This window comes from Austrofundulus limnaeus, unplaced genomic scaffold (assembly GCF_001266775.1).
Source record: "Austrofundulus limnaeus strain Quisiro unplaced genomic scaffold, Austrofundulus_limnaeus-1.0 Scaffold73, whole genome shotgun sequence".
Lineage (NCBI taxonomy): Eukaryota > Metazoa > Chordata > Actinopteri > Cyprinodontiformes > Rivulidae > Austrofundulus > Austrofundulus limnaeus.
Window position 1 is genome coordinate 468346 of NW_013952475.1, and position 22489 is coordinate 490834.

Here is a 22489-nt window from a genome sequence, read left to right on the forward strand (position 1 = left end):
AGAGGAAGGAAACAGCGACACAGACAGAGGTACAGTAAAATAAAAAAACTCAATAAGCAGGGTTTTGTACATTTTATTATCAGATGAGCTGTGATGAAAAGAAAAATACCGTCAAATACCGTGAAACCGGTGAAAACGTTGAAAATACCGTGATATAAAATTTTGATCATATCGCCCAGCTCTAGTATAAATCACTGTTTTGAAGCTTGTTTGATAAAGGACAACAGACTGAGCACCTATGTGCAGTTGCAACTGTGAGCTGCTCCAGTAATGTCGTTAAATTCTGCTTCATGGCAGTTTAGCTGAGCGTGCTGTGGAACTCAGCAGTTTGTGTGAAGGCTAACTTAAAGAATAAGCAATTTTAGTTTATTGCAGCCTAAAGGGGTCAGTAAGCAGAGGAGGCCGATGCTGATGATGTCTGACGTGTGTCATAACTCTGCATGGAATATCCATATTTCCTGACATTTTCACTGGGTTGATAAAYGTGATTTTGCTTAGCAGGGTTTTTTTTCCTCCCCCTCCTCCTCTTTTTTGTCACTATTCTGCCCACTCATCCCTCTGTCTCCTGCCATGTGACGGATTTCTACACGTGGAAAAATTCAAATCGCAATTACCGCCCACTCGGTTGCCCACGCACATTCTGCATGGCTGGCTCCGTCCTCCACTCGAAGCGCTCGGAGGGAACAGGGGAGAGGTGTGGAGGTGGGCTCACAGTCTGAGCGTGTTAGTCTAGCAGCGTGCAATGAATCCGACGGCRGGGCTGCTGGAGTTCGGTGTTCAGGGCAGGTTTGAGCCCAGGTAGCAGCCGACGTAAAACTGTTGGGAAATCTTACATTGAAGTTCACTCTCTGAGGTGACTGAAAGAAATGCCCTTTGTTTGCTACCTTTGAGATCACCTCTCACTTGAGCACAGATGTTTTTTCCAGTTCTGTGTGTGTCCTCATCTTTGATGTGTGACTTAACATACGCAGTAAAAGATCCAGATGAAATTTCACACCAGTTTCTTTACAATGTGAACTTATAAACCAGCAGAAAGTCAAGTCTGTTGCCTTTGTGAAACCGTAAGACCTAATAACATCTTTGTACATGGATGAATCCCTGCACGTCTGACTTGTGTGTGGATTTTTAATGACATTGTTTTATCTCTGTAAAGTGCTCAGATGTCCTTGTTGCATCACTGAAGCAAGTCAGCTCAGAAATAGGCTAGTTAGAGGAGGGGAGCAGTGGTTGCCTTTTAGTTTGTTTTTACTTCTCCCGGTCCGCCACAGTCTGATCAGCTAGATAGAGGTAATTGTCTTGCTCAAGGGCACCTAAGCAATCATAATTATCCTCATAAAACATTTCCAATATTCACGTTTCTCTAACATGGCTTTGTTAAATCATACCGTAAAGACCAACAGAGTTAATTATGTTTATAACAATTTCCTTTAAAATAAAATGCTTTTATTTTGATAACTTCCTCTGAAACTGGCAGTATGGTACGGTGACGTAGCTTGACACAAATAAGTAGATGAAGGTGAAACTTAATGGAGTTAATGGCAATACGCAGAAAGAATCACGGAAAAGGCTGAAAGACAACTCAAGTTTAGCTTCAGTCGATAGGGGAACAAGGTTTGTAACCATTTTTATTATATTTGAGTTGTTTGAAATGTTTATGGTTATACTAATGGAAAAAATGTTCAATATAATGAGCCATGCATATCAATGGATGKTGAAAACGTTTCTAAGTACAGGGTTCCCGCGGATCCTTAAAAAGTCTTAAAAGGCATTGAATTCATCAATCCAAAACTAAGGCCTTAGTTAGCTTTAAAACGTCTTAAACCAATCTTTCACAGGTCTTAAAAATGTTAAGTTGTAAGAAGGATGATTGTATTTTACGGAGCTCGCGAGGGGACATGGGAGATTTTTTTTCTTTTGCGTTCCCACGCATTAGTATTGCTTTACCTCRCAATACTTTTGCGTTACCTCGCAAAAGTAGTTTATCATTGTTGTGCCTGCCGGTTTATTAGCAAACTCACATGTTCACCATTAGCGAGTTAGCCTACTGCTTTAATTCAGCTTCAGAATGAATATATCACACAACCACGCATGGAAGTATGTCATATGCCGATATTTTAACACAGCACAGCCACACAACATCAATATCAATTTCACAAACTTGTGGCAACACATCCTGTTTTGGTAACCRGATATTTCAAAATAAAAGTCTGATTTAWTTCAGTTCATATACAAAACAATCTTTTGCGTGGGAACACAAAACAATATTGCGTGGGAACGCAAAAGTATCGCAAGGGAACGCAAAGGTATTGTGTGGGAACGCAAAAGGAAAAAAAATCCCCCCGTGTCCCCTCGCGGGCTCCGTATTATTTGTCTCAGATATTAAAATAATTCTTAACATTTTTTTTATTTGCCGCAGCTAGTTGTTTTTTTCTAAAATAACCATTTAGGTAAAATTGTTGCTGTTTTTTATTGTGAAGTTTGTCTTAAATTTCATTTCAAGTGGCATAAAAACATCTTAAGTCTTAGTTTTAACTTTCCTTAAGCTGTAGGAACCCTATAAGTATTATTTGTTTTGTCTAGCTCTTACGTTGGTTGATGACACAAATGGCTTCAATAAATAATTTAACCATCAGTAAATCATGCCTTCTTGATATTGACTGGATGCTACACAAACATTGCAGGTTTAAGCTATGAATCTAACATCACTATTGAAAATTAGAGCAGTTAGTTTTTTATTTTATTTTTTTACAGAAATTGGGCGTATAAATAATCCGTTTTAGGAATAAAAATACACCAATACAAATGAGAACCTGGAGGTACATTTATTTTATACAAATACCTTTACAATAAAAGGCCTAGCTGCTGCCTTCCATACCAGAGTTTTAAACTAAAATTATCTAATGTTGAGTTTTGGCCACCTCATAAACATCATGCGATATTCTTGCAAGGTGTGTCATCCGTCCGTCCGTTTTCTTCCGCTTATCCGGGGTCGGGTCGCGGTGGCAGCAGCCTAAGCAAAGAGACCCAGACTTCCCTCTCCCCAGCCACTTGGGCCAGCTCATCCGGGGGAATCCCAAGGTGTTCCCAGGCCAGCAGAGAAACATAGTCCCTCCAGCATGTCCTGGGTCTTCCTCTGGACCTCCTCCCAGTGGGACGTGACCAGAACACCTCACCAGGGAGGCGTCCAGGAGGCATCCTAACCAGATGAACCACCTCAACTGGCTCCTCTCGACGTGGAGGAGCAGCGGCTCTACTCTGAGTCCCTCCCGGATGTGCAAGATGTGTCGGCGCACAGAAAATATGTTAAGAATGATTCTCAGCTATACAACGACCACACCACCGCCAGGCTTTACATGCCTCCCCGCCAGGTTATTAGCTTTGTTTGTTCACTCAGAGCGGACGTCGAACCGCGGAGCACCTGCTAAATTAGTAAAGCTAAAAAGCTATTGTAATGACTCTCAGTGTGCAAAAAAGCAGCCATAGTCATCTCAAATCTCTTTAGAGTGTAACAATATGAAAAAACGGGGCAGCTGCAACTCACTGGACACACAGAAAAACACTCCTCCATYGTCTCTCTGTCCCAGCCGGCTGCAGGCAGCGGGGCTGCGGCTCGGCTCTCTCCACTCACATAAGTAGCCCCTCCCTCCCCTGAACATTAACCCTTTAGGACACAGATATTATAGCTTTACCTCACAGAGCAGCAAAACACATTATTTTTAGTGATTGGTGAAGTCTCTTTCTATAGTTTTATTTTTTATTACATTACTAATATTTTACAGGGATTGGAGTTCTTCTGAGGTTTTACAAAGATGTTTAGTACAAAGAGGATGTGATTTGAAGATTTTATAGTTTCTTTAAAAACTATTAATTGGTATTTAATAAAAAAACATTGTATATTGAAAATTCCAAATGTGTTAATTTCTACAAAACTGTCAAATATTTTTGCAAAATACAATGAATTTCACTTGTTACTGATAAGATTAGCAAAAACCAAATACTGTTTTATGTTTAAATATCAGTTTCATGCTGTAAAAAATCCTACATYCATTCTGTCCTTCCTAATAAGAGTTAGGGTGGGAGCTGGAGCCTGTCTCAGTAGCCTTTGGGTGAAAGCAGGGGACACCTGGACAGGTCTCCAGGCCATCACAGGGACACCTGGACAGGTCTCCAGTCCATCACAGGGACACCTGGACAGGTCTCCAGTCCATCACAGGGACACCTGGACAGGTCTCCAGGCCATCACAGGGACACCTGGACAGGTCTCCAGGCCATCACARGGACACAGACAGAGACAAACAACTATCCACCCTTCCAGCCATGCTAGAGTCAAACAGAGAGCTCCAGAATGTTTTAAAACTGAAACTCTCAGATCTGAGTTGTAATCACTTATTATAACAATTTATCATATCAACCATTGTCCATTATTATTGATCTTTTTATGAGGAGTATACAGTATACAGTATATACACAAATACATGTATTGTTATTAATACTATAAAGGTGAGCTATGTAAATTTGTTTATATCAAACAAGTACTCCTTTGTGTTCCTCTGTACCCCTGAAGTAGCTCTCTGCCTCAAAACAGGTTGGTGATCCCCGCTATAGTTGGTGTTTAACTATTGTAAACAAATGTTTTACAATAACACATAATTACATTACATTACGTCATATTTTCACATTTCTTGTCAACGTTAACATTTTTTGGGGCTGTTGGTGGACTGCCAAAGTGGCCCTACCACCGGGCTTAGCCGGTTTTCTGGGGAAACCCCTGATTAACCATTTAATATATATCGATATAGATCAATGTGTTGTTACACCCTTATTTGTCATGTGCTGTTAAGGTTAGGCTGATATGAATTATAATGTATAGAAGGTCCTCGTGACAAATATGCTTGATTTGTGACGTCTCTCCAAACACACTATGTGCATATCAAATAAGTCATATATCATTGTTAAATAAGGAACATTTATAAGTGTTATAAATTAAAAACAAGTTAAAATAGCATATCTTTTGTATAATTGATTTAAAAGATTCAAATTGATTAGTTTTAAAAGACAGCCTGTTACTTTTTGTAAAGATGAGTGCTGAAATAAAACTGAGTCGTTTGTGTGGCAAATATTAGTTTGACTATGATGCTGATCGATCAGCTCATGTTTAGCAGGGATGAATAAAGAGAATATACATCCTCTTTGTTACGTTATCACTCTCTTTTTTTGCTGCCTCCATCTCATCCCCTATTGGGCAGGCACTTCGTTTCCATGGTTACACTCCAGCAGGCAGAGGGTTGCGTATGTGTGTTGGTGGATGGGGGCTTGTGTCTGCATATGTTGCACGTGCACTGCGAGCGTGCATGTTCGGTGTGTGTTTGCGCTTACGGGTTGTCTGCGTGTGCTGTGGGGGGTTGTAGTAGCGGTGAGCACCACCGGGCTGAGAGAAGGAGAATAAAATAAATAAATAAATAAAAAACACTGAAACGCTGGATTCATCCAAGCAGGCAGATGGTATTTCTAAGGCTCTACATCTCACACAAAGATGCACCTCCTCACACACACATTCACATATACGTACAGAGAGCGTGTGTGCCAAACAGGACACAAAACGTCTCTCAGCTCACTTTATCGACTTTAAATACTGTGTAAACTGAATTGAATCAAATTGGCTTCCTTAAGAAGAGGAAGGGATGCTCATCCAAAGACTTTTTGTCCTCAGCAGGCTCAGCCAGTCGGTATGTTGTGCAGAATGTCAGCAGCGACTCCCAGGCAGCTCAGTATGGATGGATAAACAACAAGGACGTTAGATGATGTCATGTGACCGCCTGAGAGCTGCATCTTTTTATACTGGATTACCATTAGGGTATATTTCAGGTTTCTGCCTTGAACATTTGGATGTTTTTATCTAATGCATGTTGTCTTTGGTTCATTAGAAGAAATACAGTATACTCTCCTCAGACTGCATGTGGGATGTAACTCAAGCACATTCCTTCAGCTATTTTAAAGCCCCTCAAAGAAGTATTTGTTTTTAGGATCATTTTAATACTGCAAGTGTTATCTACACCGGAACATACAACAGCAGGTTGGAAGAAATATTGTTGTGATCATATTAAGCAAATTACTTTTTCTTCCTATATTAAGCCTATTATAGTGTGCAAAGCTGTCTTTAGAATATAAAGCAGGGATCTTGTGACTAATGACTTCCACTCTGCAGGTACTGCAGGCTGTGGATTACAGTACACTAATGCAACAGTAATAAATTCATTGTTAAATGGCATGATTTAGCAGCACTCTTTGTCCTATAAAAATGCACCAAATACTTATAAAATGTTTTTTTAATCTTGTCTTACAATACATACTGAGTAGGGTTGAGTATGGTGGTCAATTCCCTAAATCAATTCATAAAGTTCTAAATAAATTATGATGACCCCCGCACACGAAGCGGAGGTCATATTATGTTTGTACACTTTTTATTTATTTATTTATTTATTTATTTATTTATTTATTTATTTATTTTTAGTGATGCATGGAAACAACTGCACCGATCAACATGAAATCTGGCAGGACTGTAGTTGAGTCCGACCAACACTGCGCCAGCTAACAGTTTTACGATAAACCCCATATTTGAGGAGGGGGCCCCATCTAAACAGGGGTGTCTGGACGTACAAAAATTCTTTTAACTCAAAAAACTATTCAACATAGGGGCTTCAGATATTATTATTATTATAATTATATTTATTATTATTATTAATTTATTTTTAATTTAGCTCTGAAGAAAGGGCTATCCATTAGGCCCACAAATGAGTTCCCCAACCCCCCAGACCCCCGCGCAAAACAATAAATCTGTTATGGTGAGTTCTGAGTTCTGCTTTGCATACGTGCAGGGGTCATATATGCTACTGCTATGGTATCTAGTTCATAATTCGATTCTATTTGATTCGATCTGCTATTAAATATTGAAAATGGCTCAACATTGTTGCAAAATACAAATTTACATTAATATTTCTCTTCACCATAAACAACAGATTTTAAGGACAAACTTCTAAATTGGACAGTTTAGGACTTGGCACAGTTTTGTTTGCAGTTCAAATTTAAAGGAGTTTAAATTGGAAAGGAGAATTTTATTTCTGTTTGTACACAGGAAAAATATTATTTTATTCAAAAACTAGATCCTATTTTTTAATCTTACATCATATAAATATGATGTAAAGACTTGCAGTGCAGAGATATTACCAGGATCTGTCAGCACTGGCCAGCAGCCCTGAACCTGTCCCCAGATAGTGTTTTAAGGTTTGCTTTTTTGGTTTCTGTGTAATTAGGAGTTTGCTTTTCAGCGGATGGAGTGGGGAAGGCAAGTTGCTTAAATGATTCACTCCCACAGCTGATGCCAGACCTCACAGTTGGCACTAGACATCAAAAACGTCTGTGTGTGTGAAATTGTGGATGTGAGCATTTTGAGAGACAGCCAAAGAAATTTAGTAAAAGTATAAAAACATTTTATTGTTTTTGTTATGCTCTTCTAATATCCTGAAAGATTGTTCTAAACTTAGGTTGCAGCTGCAGGTTACTCTATTAGTGCCAAAAAATAGCAGCTTTGTCTGTTTGACTTACTGAACCTGTTCAGTTTTTCTGAGGACCATCATGTTTTAGATAAAATATCTTAACATGATTACTGTAAGATTTGGTACAAATGTTGAATTACCAGTTAGACCTTATATACTAAAATTTAAAAACTATGAATGCAGAAGTGCACGTGAAAAGTTCAAATCTCTGTCAGAGTTTGTCTTTTTAGATTCATTTCACTCACATACCTCTAAAAAAGAAGAGACCAGAGAGAGATGCCATTAAGTAGTTTTCCATGTCCATGTTACTCAGTCTACCTGAGCCTTCACAGGAGAGCTGTAATGCTCAAAGCGAGCTGCATTTCATCACTATATCACCCTCAAGCAAGTATAAAATTACCTTGTGTGTATTTCTGTGGAAGTGCAAGCCTTTCCGTTTGACGGTTTTATCACATAAAATCAGTTTGAATGAAAACAAGTTTGTGCTGATCACTCATAATCCTCTTAAGCTGACCAGTAAGGTTTTTCTACATGTGATGTGACGTTTTGTCTGTCACCTGCTCAAYCCAATCATTCTGCATCAAAATATGTCAGTTTTTTTTAATTCTGAGGACTGATAGATCCTTCTAAAGCTTCCCCTCTGTAGTTGCTTCTGTGGATTTTCTTATAACATGACACAGGTAAGGCCCCAACACGTGGCTCAGACAACCGAGAGTAGAGATTTATGTTTATATTCATACACATGAAAGAAAATCCACCATCGACTGTCTTTTGCAGGTCTTTGTGACTCATATTTGCAGTTCTTTTGTGCAATGTTAAGTAGGGCTTCTACGGTGGATTTCCATTTTCGCTTTTTTCACCATGAAACCATAATAAAGATGAGCTGTGCTCACCTATTTCCCCTGAGAGCCAGCTAAGTAGCCGTACAATGAAAACAGGATATTGACCGTGAAGCAGCGTCTTCTTCGCACCTGAGAAATCTGTACGAGATTTATGAATGCAATCAATTTAAATGAAAAATCCAAAATGTCTGTCTGTTACTTAAGTCTCCACATCATTGTATGGACAAATAAAGCTTAGTTATGTGAGGTTCGGACAGGAACAGATCCAGGGCGCAGGCAGGCTCAAAAATATAACAAAAATTTATTTATAAATAACTAAAGGAGGGCTGCTGGCAGCAAACTTACAAGTATGGGGAGTCACAGGCACGAGGGGAACAGAGCACGAGGAACACATGGAACCATCAACAATGATCCGACACCAGACTGAGACAGGACAGGGTTTAAATACACAGCAAACTAATCAGGGAACAGAAAACACCTGGAGAGAAACACAAGGGTAATCAGCAGAGTGATGAGGGGCAGCTGGGCAAGGACACACTGGGGAACATAGAAAACACTAGGAAAACTAAGAAAATAAACACAGATCATGACAAGTTATTTTAAAATGGTGATTAAATTAACTAAATACGACCAATGATGTGGTTTTTAAAGTCGTCGGGGTTTATCTAAAGAAGAATGACGTTTCACAGCTAGAGAAGACACTTGAAAATAAAAACCCATCAGTTTGTACTGTGTGAAAAACAGCAAAATGTACGATTTTTTAGCTATATACGTAGATGCACTGTAATCTCTGAATGCTCAAGTTGAAGTATTGCTACCAACAGACGTGCAGCAGATTCTAGGTATGGGTATATCCACAAATATGAGGCTAAGTAATGTTGAAGGAAAACATGCATGCAAAGAAAACCTAAAGGTTAGAAACTGTAAGGCCATGAGGTGTAACCGATAAAACAACTTTATTCCAAATGCCAGATCTTTTGTAACGAGAAAGGCTGGACCTTTTCTTTGGCCTGTGAGGTCTTTTCTGTTCACCCTACCTTCCTCTTAGCTCATCTTTAATAAAATATACTTTATTAATGGTTAGCTTTGTACTCAAAACCATCTGATTCCTCATTGAGTGTTAATTTCTATGAACGTTACACAGTACAGCATTTTACAATTTAACTCTAAAAATGAGCAATTTGTAAATGTAGCAATTTTTTATTGTTCTTTCAAAGGATTGAGATTAGGTTTGGGAAAAAATTGTTCTTTGTGTAATTAATCATCAGAAAAACTGTCAATATTTAAGTCCTGATGCATCTCAGTAATCCAGGTAGAAAAATCAAAAAGAAAAATAAGTAGGTCYTCTGGACGGGTTCTTCTTTAATGAAACGTTTCGTCTCTCCTCCGAGAGACTTCTTCAGTCTGATGAGTTTCAGGTGAACTCAGCCTTATTAGCACTGCCTCCACATGGTGGACCACACGGAGAAACAAAACAGCCACTGTTCAAAAGAATGAGCCAGCACAGACGAACAACATCATCAGGTCAGGACTCTGCAGTTTACACTCATCTACAGGTCAGCAGTCACTCTTTCAGGGATGAAGATGTTCTCATCCTTGATAGAGAGGAACGTTGGTTTGAGAGGGGARTAAAGGAAGCCATTTTTATTAAGMAAAGACATCCACCATTAAACAGAGGTGGAGGCCTTCGTGTCTAGTTGTCCTCCTGCTACAACGCTGTTATTGCAAATATGACTCAGCCCTCTGTGAGTAAAAGGTTTGAATCAGGGCCTCAATAGTCAGGTGATGGGGCACATGACCCTTTATAAACAATAGAGCCAATCAATGCACTAACGACCTATTGTATGGCTTATGGTCCTCTTTTGCATGTTACCAACCTGTTTGTCCACCATGTGGAGGCAGTGATTAGGCTGAGTTCACCTGAGACCTCAGACTGAAGAAGTCTCAGAGGAGAGATGAAACGTTTCATTAAAGAAGAACCCGTCCAGAGGACCTACTTATTTTTCTTTTTGATGTCAACAATTAATATTTGCCTATTTGTAATTAATGCTATTTGGTGGTGAAATAATGTGATACACTATCACTGTAAGGTGGGCATGGGAGCCCAATGGTGGAAGGCTGCGTATATCAACTAACCCTAACCCTATGAAGTTGTATATTCACCTGAAACACATCCATAAACCAAAGTACGAGGGCTAGAAAATTCAGACCAAGGCCACAACATCTGCTTCATGCAAGAGCAATTGTCATCTATTAATCGTTACAAAATGCCACAATTAATCTTGTTTTTAATATTTGCCAGTATCACCCAACCCTAACTGAGACTAAGGTTTTAATCTCACAAACTAACTTTACGGCAGCCCTAAGCAATTGTCAAAAATGCAAACAATAATAATAATTAAGTAACTTGAATTGATTCAAGCTGTTTCAGATCAAATATACTAAAAACGCACCATCTGTTAGTTATCAGACATAATTGCATGTTGTGTGACTAATCTGGGTCTATAAAAGCTGCCTTTTTACTACAGCAGAAGTTAGAATTGTCTTTGTATCATTGTCTTCATCTGTCTCAACAACGCTCTTTGTTCCTTTGCTTATACATTTGGAAGATAATTAAGATTTTTTTCAACGAAAATGAAACAGTCTTTCATCCTTAAACTCTAATGGCAAAAACATTTTGTCCAAACAGCTGCTGAATCTCTGCCGTTACCATACCAAATGTGGATGATCATAGTGTCAGAAGCACCTGAATCTGGTCATGTAATTTCTCTCTGACCTTTCCACCAACACATTATTAGCCTATTGCCATTCACTCTAATTAGAGGCTGAGGGTCTGTGGTTTAGTTAACAAGATTAACTCTCCATGTTGTCATTTTATCTCATCAGACCAGAGTAGAATCAGATCAATACCCTCAAATTACACACAGTGGGGAGATGAGATGAGGAAGAACCCTTGACGGTTCGGGTTTGACTCTTGGCCTTTTTAATATCGGGGTTGCCGGATGTTTTGGTTATTTTGTTGTGGGACAGTGGAAGGATTTGTTGCTATTTTTTAGAATCTAATAACAGGATGTGTGTGTGCATTTAGTGGTGTGTTTTGATGGTTGTGTTTTGCAGTGTTTCGACAGGCTAAATGAAGGCCAGAAGAAAACAGCTCAGCAGTCTGTTATTAGATGCAGTTACTTTGTTGCCTCGATTCCAAATTACAGATAGATTTATACTGTATATAGAGGAGTTTAAACATTACACTAATTAGATTTCACACTGTGAATTCATTTCAAACCTGCAAATGCTTACATTTGCTATTTTACTTGTTTCATTTTGGGGTAAACCTCATTATTCTATTGAGTTTAAAAATAAAAGAAACACTATTGTATCAAGGGCTATATTGTATGTGGAGTGCAATAAATTGATCATCATAGCTCAGAATTGACACTTTCTAATTGTTCTACATTTGTGTTTTCCCACCAGAGTGCCCACTTGGCAATGATTGACACACTGATGATGGCGTACACAGTGGAGACTATAAGTGTGGAGAAAGTAACGGCCTGCATTTATCAGTATGCATCCGTCAACCCTGAAGTAGGAACACCATATGACACAGAGGATGCAGTGACCACCTGGATTAACAGGGTTCGTAATGGTGCATGTGTTTTTTAACAGGTTCTAACCTGCATGAAATCAGGTCAGACCACTTTTTACTCAGGTTTCATGGAAATATGTGATGTTCGAAATCCATGTGGTTCCTTTTTGGGGTTTTCCATTAAAAAATTTTCAAAAAAAAGAAAAGAAAACAACCGTGTTGTTTTTGGTTTTTAGTTGTAAAAATGTAGAATCAAACTACGGTAATAACAAATCCACAGTGTTTAATTTTTGCTTCATTTATCTAATATCTACATTTTTAAATGTGTAGTGATACCAAAAATGACGGAAGTCACCAAAGAACAAGGGTTTATAGTGGCTGCTGTAATAGAAACCATTCCTAAGGACATTGGCAGTGGCTTTCTAAACTGCTAAGTGAAAATGTAATGCACCAGAAGTTCAGGCCATGATTTCCAGTTCTGCCACAAGGTCCCAAATAGTCCATTAACAAAATATAAAGGTTTGGTTTAACCAAGAAAATAAAAAATGTTGACTTTTTTTGTTGTTGTTTTCCTGTTAAAAAACCCCACATTATTCGTATCTTGAAATGGAAAAACCAAAGAATGAACCATAAATGGGTTGGTGCAGCATCCAGATTCCTCTAATTTCTGTATGTAATTTCATGTTACAGTAAACACAAGTACAAATTAAGAATTACTTTCATTATTAGCTTTATTTAAATATGTTTTAGTATGATGTGGAAGTGGTTCCTGACATGGCCTGCATGCACAGAYGGCTGCTGTAATGTACAGTACAACAGAATCGAGTGTGTTTACATTCCTCTAGTTTGGAGCTCTGAGCTGCTGCCAGCTCTGAGCTTCGCACACACTCAGAGCAGACAAAGGCTCAGAGGAGGTGTGGTCACGGTCTCCTACTGGACAGACAGATGGCTCTGTTGGAAAACACTTCACTCCCAAAAGCCACAATTTTCGCAGCTCGCTCCACTCAGTGTTCCTCAGCTGAACATCACTGCTTTAATTAGAACTGGAATAAATTTAGTGTTTCACATTGGCACGGTTTGATTCTGTACAAGGGGTGCACCGATGAATAATTTCGGCAGATCGGCCGATACTTAGATAAGTTTAGTGGAAAAGATCGGCTTATCTACCACCACAAATGTCTAAAAACCAGCCGCTGTCCCTGTTTGCTCTGCTGTGAGCACTACCTAATGTCCAGTTAAAACAAGTTTATGTCGTTGGGTATTGTTCAATTTGTTTCAATAAAATAAGATAGGAACATTAAAAGTGTATTGTGACCTTATAACACAGATATTTGAAAAATCAATATTGGCCAAAATTAGGATCTAATCAGGATCAGGACTTTTTGAAGTTGGGTGATCAGTGCACCCCTATTCTGTACTTTTTTAAAAAGACAATTAATTGGCAGAAACAAACAAAACTGACTGTGATTGGATAAGTCTCTAATGCTACATGGAGCTAAGGTAATGACAGCTTGTTTATTTCTTTACCTTTCCATTCAGGTAAATGAATACCTGAAAGACGTCATGGTTCAGGAGCAGAAGAAGAAGGAGACACAGAGCGCTGAGCAGACTGGGGGTCCTCGGGTGGGTGCTTTCACTTTGTTTTCCTCTCTCACAGCTGTAGCAGCTCACGCATTACTTACACTTCAAACATCCCGAGTGTGATGGACAGGAAGAGTAAGCTAAATGAAATCCTCAAGTCCACATAAAGGATTTGCTGCAGCATTTTCTTCTATGACTGACAGTTATATTTCCCAGACCTCCGTGTCACTTTATGTGGAACAAGCTTTCTCTGCAGAGTTTAAGCTGTTTTTAGCTCAAAGTCCATTGAAGACAACTTCACCCTTAAATGAATTATTTAGAAAAAAAAAGCAGTATGAATAAACCTTCAGCATCATAACAGTTATCTACTCTGACAAGTTGAGCTACTTCACTCACTTCAGCTGCGACTTGACCAGAGCATCGACGCTATCCAGTCTAATTAAACAAGCAGTGTTTTAGTGCAGGTTGAACCCCTCGTTCAGGGTTCACCATGCAGTTACACATCTGCTGTGCAAGTGACTTTAGAATCAGCACTTATTTTTAATGCCGTGGGAAATCCTGGTGTTACCTCTGTGTTTATTTGTCACTGCATCTCCAATAAATGATTCACTTATCTGCTGAATAATGGATTAACACCGGTGGAAAGAAATGAACTGACAAAATACCACATTTAATTTACATGTTATTATTCTCCGTACGGTGTCTTTGTTCGCTCATATGAGGATCTATATATACATCAAGAAACATGTAGACCAGGGGTGCTCAAACTTATTTCCTGAGAGGGCCAAAATGAAAATCTACACAAGGGCTGCGGGCCAATTGCAGTAATATAATAGAGGAAATGCATATGCTTCTTAAGCAAAGTCTTTTTTACTTTTTATGATTAAGCCAAGAGTCAGTGCAGTGGCCCACATTTTGTTCGTTTGTGTTTTTAATCCGTACGCTTGCTCGGGTAACAAACGCTCATGTGACATTTCATATGTTGGTAAAATATGAGTATTTGTACTCTTATAAAGTTTTCAAATCTACATGTGTGCTTAAATCTAATGTAAATATCTTCTTTGGTTTCTTGTATTTTATACTTAATCTTAAGATAATTCAGCAGCAAAGTCAGCTATCTGTGCTAAGGCCCCTTATTTAGTCATTGGGCCACTGGATGTAATGATTGTACATGAAAATACAGAGTTTCTACAGAGGATGACAGGCAATTAAAAACTACCGGTGGGYCAAATCAAATGGCTTGGCGGGCCAATTTTGGCCCACAAGCCCCACTTGGGCACCTCTGATGCAGACATTAAAGCGCCCAGCATGGTTCATCGGCAGCCGACTGGAAGACGCGCGGTCACGTGGTTGCTATCATGGCGGGTTGTGACAAGAAGGGGGTGGAAGACTTGAAAGTACGAACAGTGATGCAGTTATGGCCACGCAGCTGCGACAGTGCGAGACGATTCCAGTGGTTTTGGTGGAGCATACTGTGCGCTCAAAGGCTCCACTGCAAAAAAGATGGGAGATATTGGAGCTTGTTGGCAAAATTTAAAATGGTTTTCTTCTCACAACGCACAAGACAGGGTCTCAGCAGGCGGTAAGAGTAGCAAACTATACAATTTTTTTGTCAAACACCCACAAATAAGAGACGTGAGAATTGTTAGATGGTTAGTATTTCGTTTATTTATTTTTTTATTTTTTCATCAGATTTGGGTTTGGCAGTTTTGACTATGGAGTAGCAGGATGAATGAAGGATTTACCGTGTTCAAACTTTATACTTATTATTATTTTTAAGTTTATTCCTTTCTTTATAAAACAACATAAATTCAATATACAAGAAAAATACAAATCATAAATTAAATGAAAGGTAGCAGAAGAAAAAAATATTATTCGCATTATATCAGCCCCTTTTTCTCAAATAAATAATATTAATCAAAAATAACCTTTAACTTACAAAAACAAAAAACATACAAAAAAGAAAAAACATAAAGGTTTAACTCTTTCTTGAGCAACAATTCATACATTATACCATTACATATTTTTTCTAACAAATTAACCCTTATCATTCTCTTAAATATACACATTGATCTAGCATTTTTAACATAATCCTTCAGAATATTCCATAATCTTATACCCTGGATTGAAGTACTCTGTTCCTTCAAACTGGCTTACTAAAACATTTGAAGTCTGTCTTTGTTGCAGGAACACTTTGAGAATTTATTTGAGCTGCATCGACGAGTTTCCTGAAAAAATAAAAAAAGTGGTGCAAAAAAGCTCCCGTCTTTATTGCTCTCCTCTAATTAGATGTTGCAGTCTCTTATTGCAGCTTTATTGTGGCAATTCATTTTTCTGCAGCAATAAAAATTGGATTATACATCGGTGTGTAGATGTACTGAATATTTGCTCCTGAGTTATGTGTGTTAATAATCAAGCTCTGTTTATTAGTGATGCAGTAGGAAGGGTCAGAATGGTCTTTACAGCCACTTCCTAACACAACAGAAAGAAATCATGAGGGGGAGGTTAGGTTTGAGGGAGGTGGAGGAGTAGATGGATAATGTCAGTTATGGACTCACCTTCACTTTTATCCTTCATGCTTTGCTTCTGTGTCCCTTTTACTATCCTACATTATGCACCATCAGTGATTTTCAGTGATGGATTTATGTGACTTTTTTTTATTGATCCTTGAAGGTCAAGCACACGAGTTCTTTTACTATCTTTATAAGTTTTATTTGACATTTGCACATGTGTAAGCTTTTCAAAGAAAAATTAGGAATATTCTAAAATTATAATTGAAAACAATCTAGAGAACATGCTGCCTCTTCCCAGAAAGAGCTGCTTCATGGAAGAAGAATCCAGCTTAGCCTGTTAGCTTTAGCGCAGACGCTGTATTGCATTATATGTATTAGCTAGGCGCTAGTGCGACAAAATAACAAGCTAAACTGAGGTCCTCCATCCATATTTTCAGTTGCAGCCTGAGCCATTTTTGTGTTCCCCTCTCTGTCATGTGGATAAAGGACCTCAGTGACGAGAGGAGAATGTGTAGCGCTGAGCTTCATATATATGGTGATAGTGTCGGGTCTAACGCTAAAGCTAACAGGCTAAGCTGGGGTTCTTCTTCCATGAAGCAGCTCTGTTGTCCTCCATTTATATTTTCAGTTACAGGCTGAGTCATTTCTACCTTCTCCTCTCTGTCAACGCTCTCTGGTTTCATTTAAGAGTCGATCATCAGATATTGTCCAAGATTAATCTTCAGGGTGGATATAGCAACCGCAGCCTTGCACCAATGACCTATCGACGTCATCATTTACCCAGAATGCTTTGCATGTAAATAAAACGGCCCCATCCATGTAATATATTTTTTAAAATTTAGTTTAAAATTTTTAAAACTAATCAGCCTACAGTATTTTTACAGTCTTTATTTTACAGTTAAAATAAACATTTATCAAATAAAGTCTAATGTTACAATTAATCAGGGATCCCTTTAATTGTCACACAGAGAACTGGCCTGTCTCTCACATTGTGACACTATACTCTTTAAAGTTAAAGAGGTGTTTAAAGTTATCAGTTTATCTAAAGTTAAAATGACAGCCCAACACTGTTGCCTTCAGAAAAGCAGAATTGCACTTTGTGTGGTTTCCATCCTCGTCCCAGGGCTGCGCAGAGTTTGATGCTGATCTGACCGGTCAGTGTGCAGACACAGCACTGCATGCCTCAGCTGTCCCTGACAACACACAGGAGGACACACACTTTGTAACTGCTTAAACTCTTTTCTATTAAACTGGAAAACTCTCCACCATAATAAATCTTTGTTGGTTTGCTGTCTCGTCAAACTGACTCTGAGTGTCTCAAATATGAATCAGCARCATCATGACTGAGTGCTCATTGACTTGTTTTAGCTAAAGAGTTTGCCTCTCAGTAATGTCATCATGATCCTCTGGCCRTCTCACATTCTATTTGTGTGTTTTATGATCGTGTTTGGGCCCTTAACATAAAATGTAAGTCACAATCACTGAATGGTGCAGTTTAACAGTTTCAGATACAGTAAGTTGATACATGTCCGTGTCAGTGTTTCTACTTTAAGTTGYTGAAATAGGTTTGTTTAAAAAAATAGACATTTTATAAACGTTGAAGAAAATGGTTTGAGCTGCAACAACTTGATAAAAAATGTAAACTTTTAGAACTCTTTTCTCTTTTGCCACTGCAAAACAAAACACAAATCCTTCCTTAGATTTAAAAAAATGCTTTATTTATGACTATAAAGAGGAATTTTGTTAACAGGATGTTGAATATAAATGACAGACTTGGTAATAATTTTCCTGCTGGAAAACCGCATTAATTTTTATGGATGTTTTTTAAGAGAACAAAACAAACAAAAGAACAAAGAAACACTAAAACTGCACAAACATGCAAAAAATAAAAAATAAAAGCCCACTGCTGTTTTTTGCTATCTCCTGCAGTTTTTGTGTATCCTTTCTCAATCCCTCCATCACACCCCCCCCCCCTTCTGTTTTTGCTGTATGTCTGCAGTATGAGTCATGCAAACACCCTCTGTCTCTGACAGAGAAATGCATACCCTCATAGGATAAGACTCATCAGAGCAACGGTGACTTTCTTTCAACCTAATGCATTATTTGTAGGGTTGAAGGGAGCAGAAGAGATGGAGGAAGGGACTGCAAAGGCAGAGTCAGGACAGGAACAAGGGGGCGACTAATCCTTTTAAGTTGTAAAAGTTGAGCTGCAGCTATGAGGACAAATCCAGTTTAGAGGATGGAGTTTGGTAGGAAGAGGCAGAGTTGGAGTAGGCTGCTTGTTTAAACACTTAAAATGTGTGCCTGCCCTGCTGTAAGGAAATAATAGATTAGAGCCTTGCCTCTGCCCAGGGGGTTGATTGGGARGGACACAGTTTAACCTTTTTTTAAATCCCAAAATCCTAAATCATTACTTTAGATGCAGACAGTCTTGATATCCTCAAGCCTAGTTTTCAAGGCAGCAGGCTGTAGAGATTTTAGTCAGGATGACATAAAAGAAAAAGTTCATGTTGACCTTTTTTAATGTAGAACTTGGGAGCTACAATGAAAGATTCCGATATACTGCAGAAAATTTTATAAGGCAAAGGAAGTGCCCTACAAGATATTATTACATATTAGTCAGTGTTTCTTCCTGTGAAAAAAAGCAATAAATGAATTGAATACAAAGCAACATTTCACTTAATTTCTGTAGTGTAGTAGAGGAATAATGAATTATCTATTTAATCTTCATAAAATGACCTTTATTGCCAGATAGCCAAGATTTCACCTACTAAGGAAGAAAAAAAGATTTCACCTACTTAGAAGATTAAACAGTTGCACTGTGTGCAATGGGAGGCCATTTCATCAACAGCAAGTAGCTAAAAACAGATTAACTACTAAACTGTTGATTAGATTACATCAAATGTGTTCCTCTGATTGCATCAGCTCTGTCCATTCAAAAATACCATTCAGGTAAGTCCAACAATAATAAAATTTGCTACCATCAGTCTTTTTGTATTTCCTGTGTTTATTTTTAAAGTTTTCATTAGAGAGCGCCAGCTTTWTCCAACGAGTCCCTGCTTCCCTTTGAAGTTGAAGACCTGTCAGCCACTTTGGATGACACGTACATTTTGGGTCTTTGATGCCTTTGGGTTAAAAAGGAATTAGTTGTTGACTGAAGCAAACTTCTTCTGTAAGCAGCTTTTATTGTCAATGGAGAGTTGATGGTTTGGTAACACGTACTGTTTGCTCTGAAATTAATGTTTGGATCATTCTTTCATCTCGACATTTTTATTTCTTCTTTTTTTTGGGTAACTGCAAAAAACAAACTGGCTTTTATGTTTGTTTTTCTCAGGATGCACTCCGACGGTTTGACTTTTAAGTGCCTGTGACGTATATCCTTCAAATTCAAAAAGTCAAAGAAAACATATAATACACATGATTTTACCCATTTTGTCACATAACTGGCATACTTTCTTTTGAATTTGGCTCAGCCAACATGAAACAGGAAGTGACAAAAAGGGGGAACTCTTTAAGCAAGAGTCTTTGTTCATTAAAACAATATTATTTGAACTCTGACTCTTCATCTCTCTCTCTAATAAGGACTCAAATTGATCTAAAGAAGCATCAAATTCTTCTCTACAGTCTGGGTTGTTAGCCATTGTAGCAACGCTCTGTTTGCATGCAAACATTCCCCTTTGTCATCACTTCATGTTACGTCACATGCAAATATCTGAACAYTGGTTCGTATCAGCGGCACAAAATTAGTTTTGCATTAAGATGTGAATGTTATCTTTCCAACAATGCATTCATGTTTATTACAAAAATTTGATGTCACAGGCACTTTAAAATTCAAATTTGGCTTTAATAGTCTTTGAATGAAACCAAATGTCAGTTGAAAGAAAAGAGTAAGAGAAGACATTTTCAGCAGATAAACTGGAAAAAAAGACTTTATGCTGTTTTCCATTTTTGTGTCAGTTATTGTGCTTTTCTCTGCCATCACTTCACTAACTAATCTCGCTAAAACACATTTCTTTGTTGTGCCTTTTTCCTGTGCTGCTGCAGTCTCCAACCAAGTGGTACATGAAGCTTGTACCTGTAAGTCAACCGCTTTTTCATCTGTGTTCATGGTGATGTTTCCCCCTCCTCCTACCTGTTTTTTGTAAGATTTTCAGAATTGTGTAGGATTTTCTTGTCAACCTGTGGCTTCACACTATAATAAACATGGCTTCATTCCTTTTTTCATCTTTTTTTCTTAACAATACCACTAAGGCATATTCATTTGCTTTCGTGTACAACAAAAAAAATGACACATCTTTTGATTATTCTTCATTTTTCTTCACTAATTGCTGAACCATGTCTTTTAAAACTCAAAAAATTAAAGTCAACCTTTACAGAATCTCTTTTACCTATCACCAGAGCTAAATAAATTAAATGAGATTACAGTATCCCAAAACATTTAGACTATTCACTTAGGTTTTACATTTTTATTCCTCTTACTGACCTTCTTTTTCTTCAATCAATTTACAGCTTAAGCTGCAAGGCTCCTGGGCCAACTAATCACCTTCATACATKAGTAAATCTTGTGAATTCACGCTGTGCCCTGAGCGGTCGTCACTACTGTAAAGATCTAGCGAAAGCACAGCTGTTGTTGGCGTCGCTTCATTAAACGTGCTTAGTTCTGCAGCTATTTTAGCAAATGAAATAAAAGAACCGTCAAGATAAGCACGCTCCAACAGCGACTGCAGATGTAGGCTGGGTCATTCTTCACAACGTATTTAGGTTTATTGTTGTATCTGTCACGCAGGCTCGCTATCGGAAAGAGCAGGCCTCCGCCCAGCCCACTCCGTGGATCCCCCCAGTGGACAACCTGCTGAAAGACAGCACGGACGGCTCGGCGCTGGGTGCACTGCTGCACTTCTACTGCCCTCAGGTGCTACCGCTGGATGGTAAGGAAGCAAAGACGTAATGTACACAAGGTCATGAGAGACAGTATTTCAGAGACATGGATTACCTAGCAGCTCAAAGCTCAGTCACAAACAGTAGTTGTAACTTGATCACATCAGATTCCTAAAGATAAGGCATTTAAAAGGTAGAATAAATGCACATCGGGTATTTAGATTTACATGTTAATTACCTAACCTGAGAAAATCCTGAGGGGAAAAAGCTCAGTTAAACTCTCAACACAATAGCCATCAGCACAGTAAAAAATATGATAAGCATGGAAAGTATTAAAGGGGCAATATCATGTAAAATCAACTTTTTTGAGTTTTATATTTTTGAGTTTTATATCATGTTATAATGTTATACTCTCATAAAAAACATGCCCAAAGCCTTGCTTTGACTCATTCATGCATGTTTGAGAAGTCCTGCAGCATTTTTAGGAAGCCATGCTAAGGAGCAAAACGACAGGTGGGGACCAGAAACGCCTTTTGGGACCAGGAATGCCCCTGGGACGTGTCTTTAAGCTGAACTTCCTCATGGCAGAGCGCCCCCTCCCCCCTCCCCACACACCCCGTCCATGACTCCTGCAGACTCTTGGGTGAAAGTGAAAGTGAAACTTAAACTGTCTGCTGAGCTCCACTACTTCTCACTCAGTGAAGCTCTTTTCAGATTCAAAATACAGTACCTTTGAGGAAATGTATTTTCAGATGCCAAGTAAACTGTATCATAGCACCACCCCCCCACCCTCGCGAGCRTGAACACCTCCCCTCCCCCAAAATGGGTGAGACAGAAGCGGAAGGTGGTTCTTAAAGAGTCAGAGGCCAATTTTAAGGCGTTTAGAAGAGGAAGTGATGAGAAGATAAGTTTATTTTCTATTTTAACATAAAAACAGCATTTTAATAACAGCTACAGGTGACATAGATACTTTATTATGTTATAGTATTTAAATGTATGCCAGAGAAACATATAATATTGCCCCTTTAATCTACAAGTTCACCCTGACACCTGACGGCTCTCTGCCCCTCCAGATGTCTGTCTGAAGGAGAATATGAGTCTGGCAGATCGACTCTACAACCTGCAGCTCATACAAGACTTCTGTAAGGACAACCTGAACAGCTGCTGCCACTTCAGCCTGGAGGATATGCTCTACGCCTCCTCCACCATCAAGGTACCATTCAAATCTACAAATATTTTCCATTAGAATAAAGCCCTTCCTCCTTTTTTTAATTCAGGAGACTTCGATGATTGAACTATTCCAGTTTTAGAGCTTTTTTATATTTTGAAAACAGCATATGGATTTTGGGATTTATTGGAATTCTAGATGATGGTTATTTCTAAAAAGGGGTTCAAGTTTTCGTGCAGGATGGAGTAAAACTCTTATAAACGCTATTCAGTCAGAGAGTCTGACTGAATAGCGAGAGTCTGGGTTCCCGGGGTCTGGGGCTGGGCGCTGGGGTGTGTGCCGGCCTGGCCTGGTGACTGCCTGTTGGGGCT

General features: G+C 38.7%; 1 protein-coding gene across 3 annotated transcripts in view; it reads left to right on the forward strand.

Annotated features, from left to right (window-relative positions):
* camsap2a (calmodulin regulated spectrin-associated protein family, member 2a) overlaps positions 1–22489 on the forward strand; it is a 45249-nt gene that overhangs the window by 5706 nt on the left and 17054 nt on the right. For 2 of the 3 annotated variants that reach the window (XM_014010766.1, XM_014010768.1), the window contains exons 3-6: positions 11867–12028; positions 13518–13601; positions 20859–21000; positions 22024–22163. In XM_014010766.1, coding sequence (XP_013866220.1) covers positions 11867–12028; positions 13518–13601; positions 20859–21000; positions 22024–22163 — 528 coding nt within the window. Of the gene's footprint in view, positions 1–11866; positions 12029–13517; positions 13602–20116; positions 20150–20858; positions 21001–22023; positions 22164–22489 lie in introns of all 3 variants that reach the window. The other variant, XM_014010765.1, reaches the window with a different exon arrangement.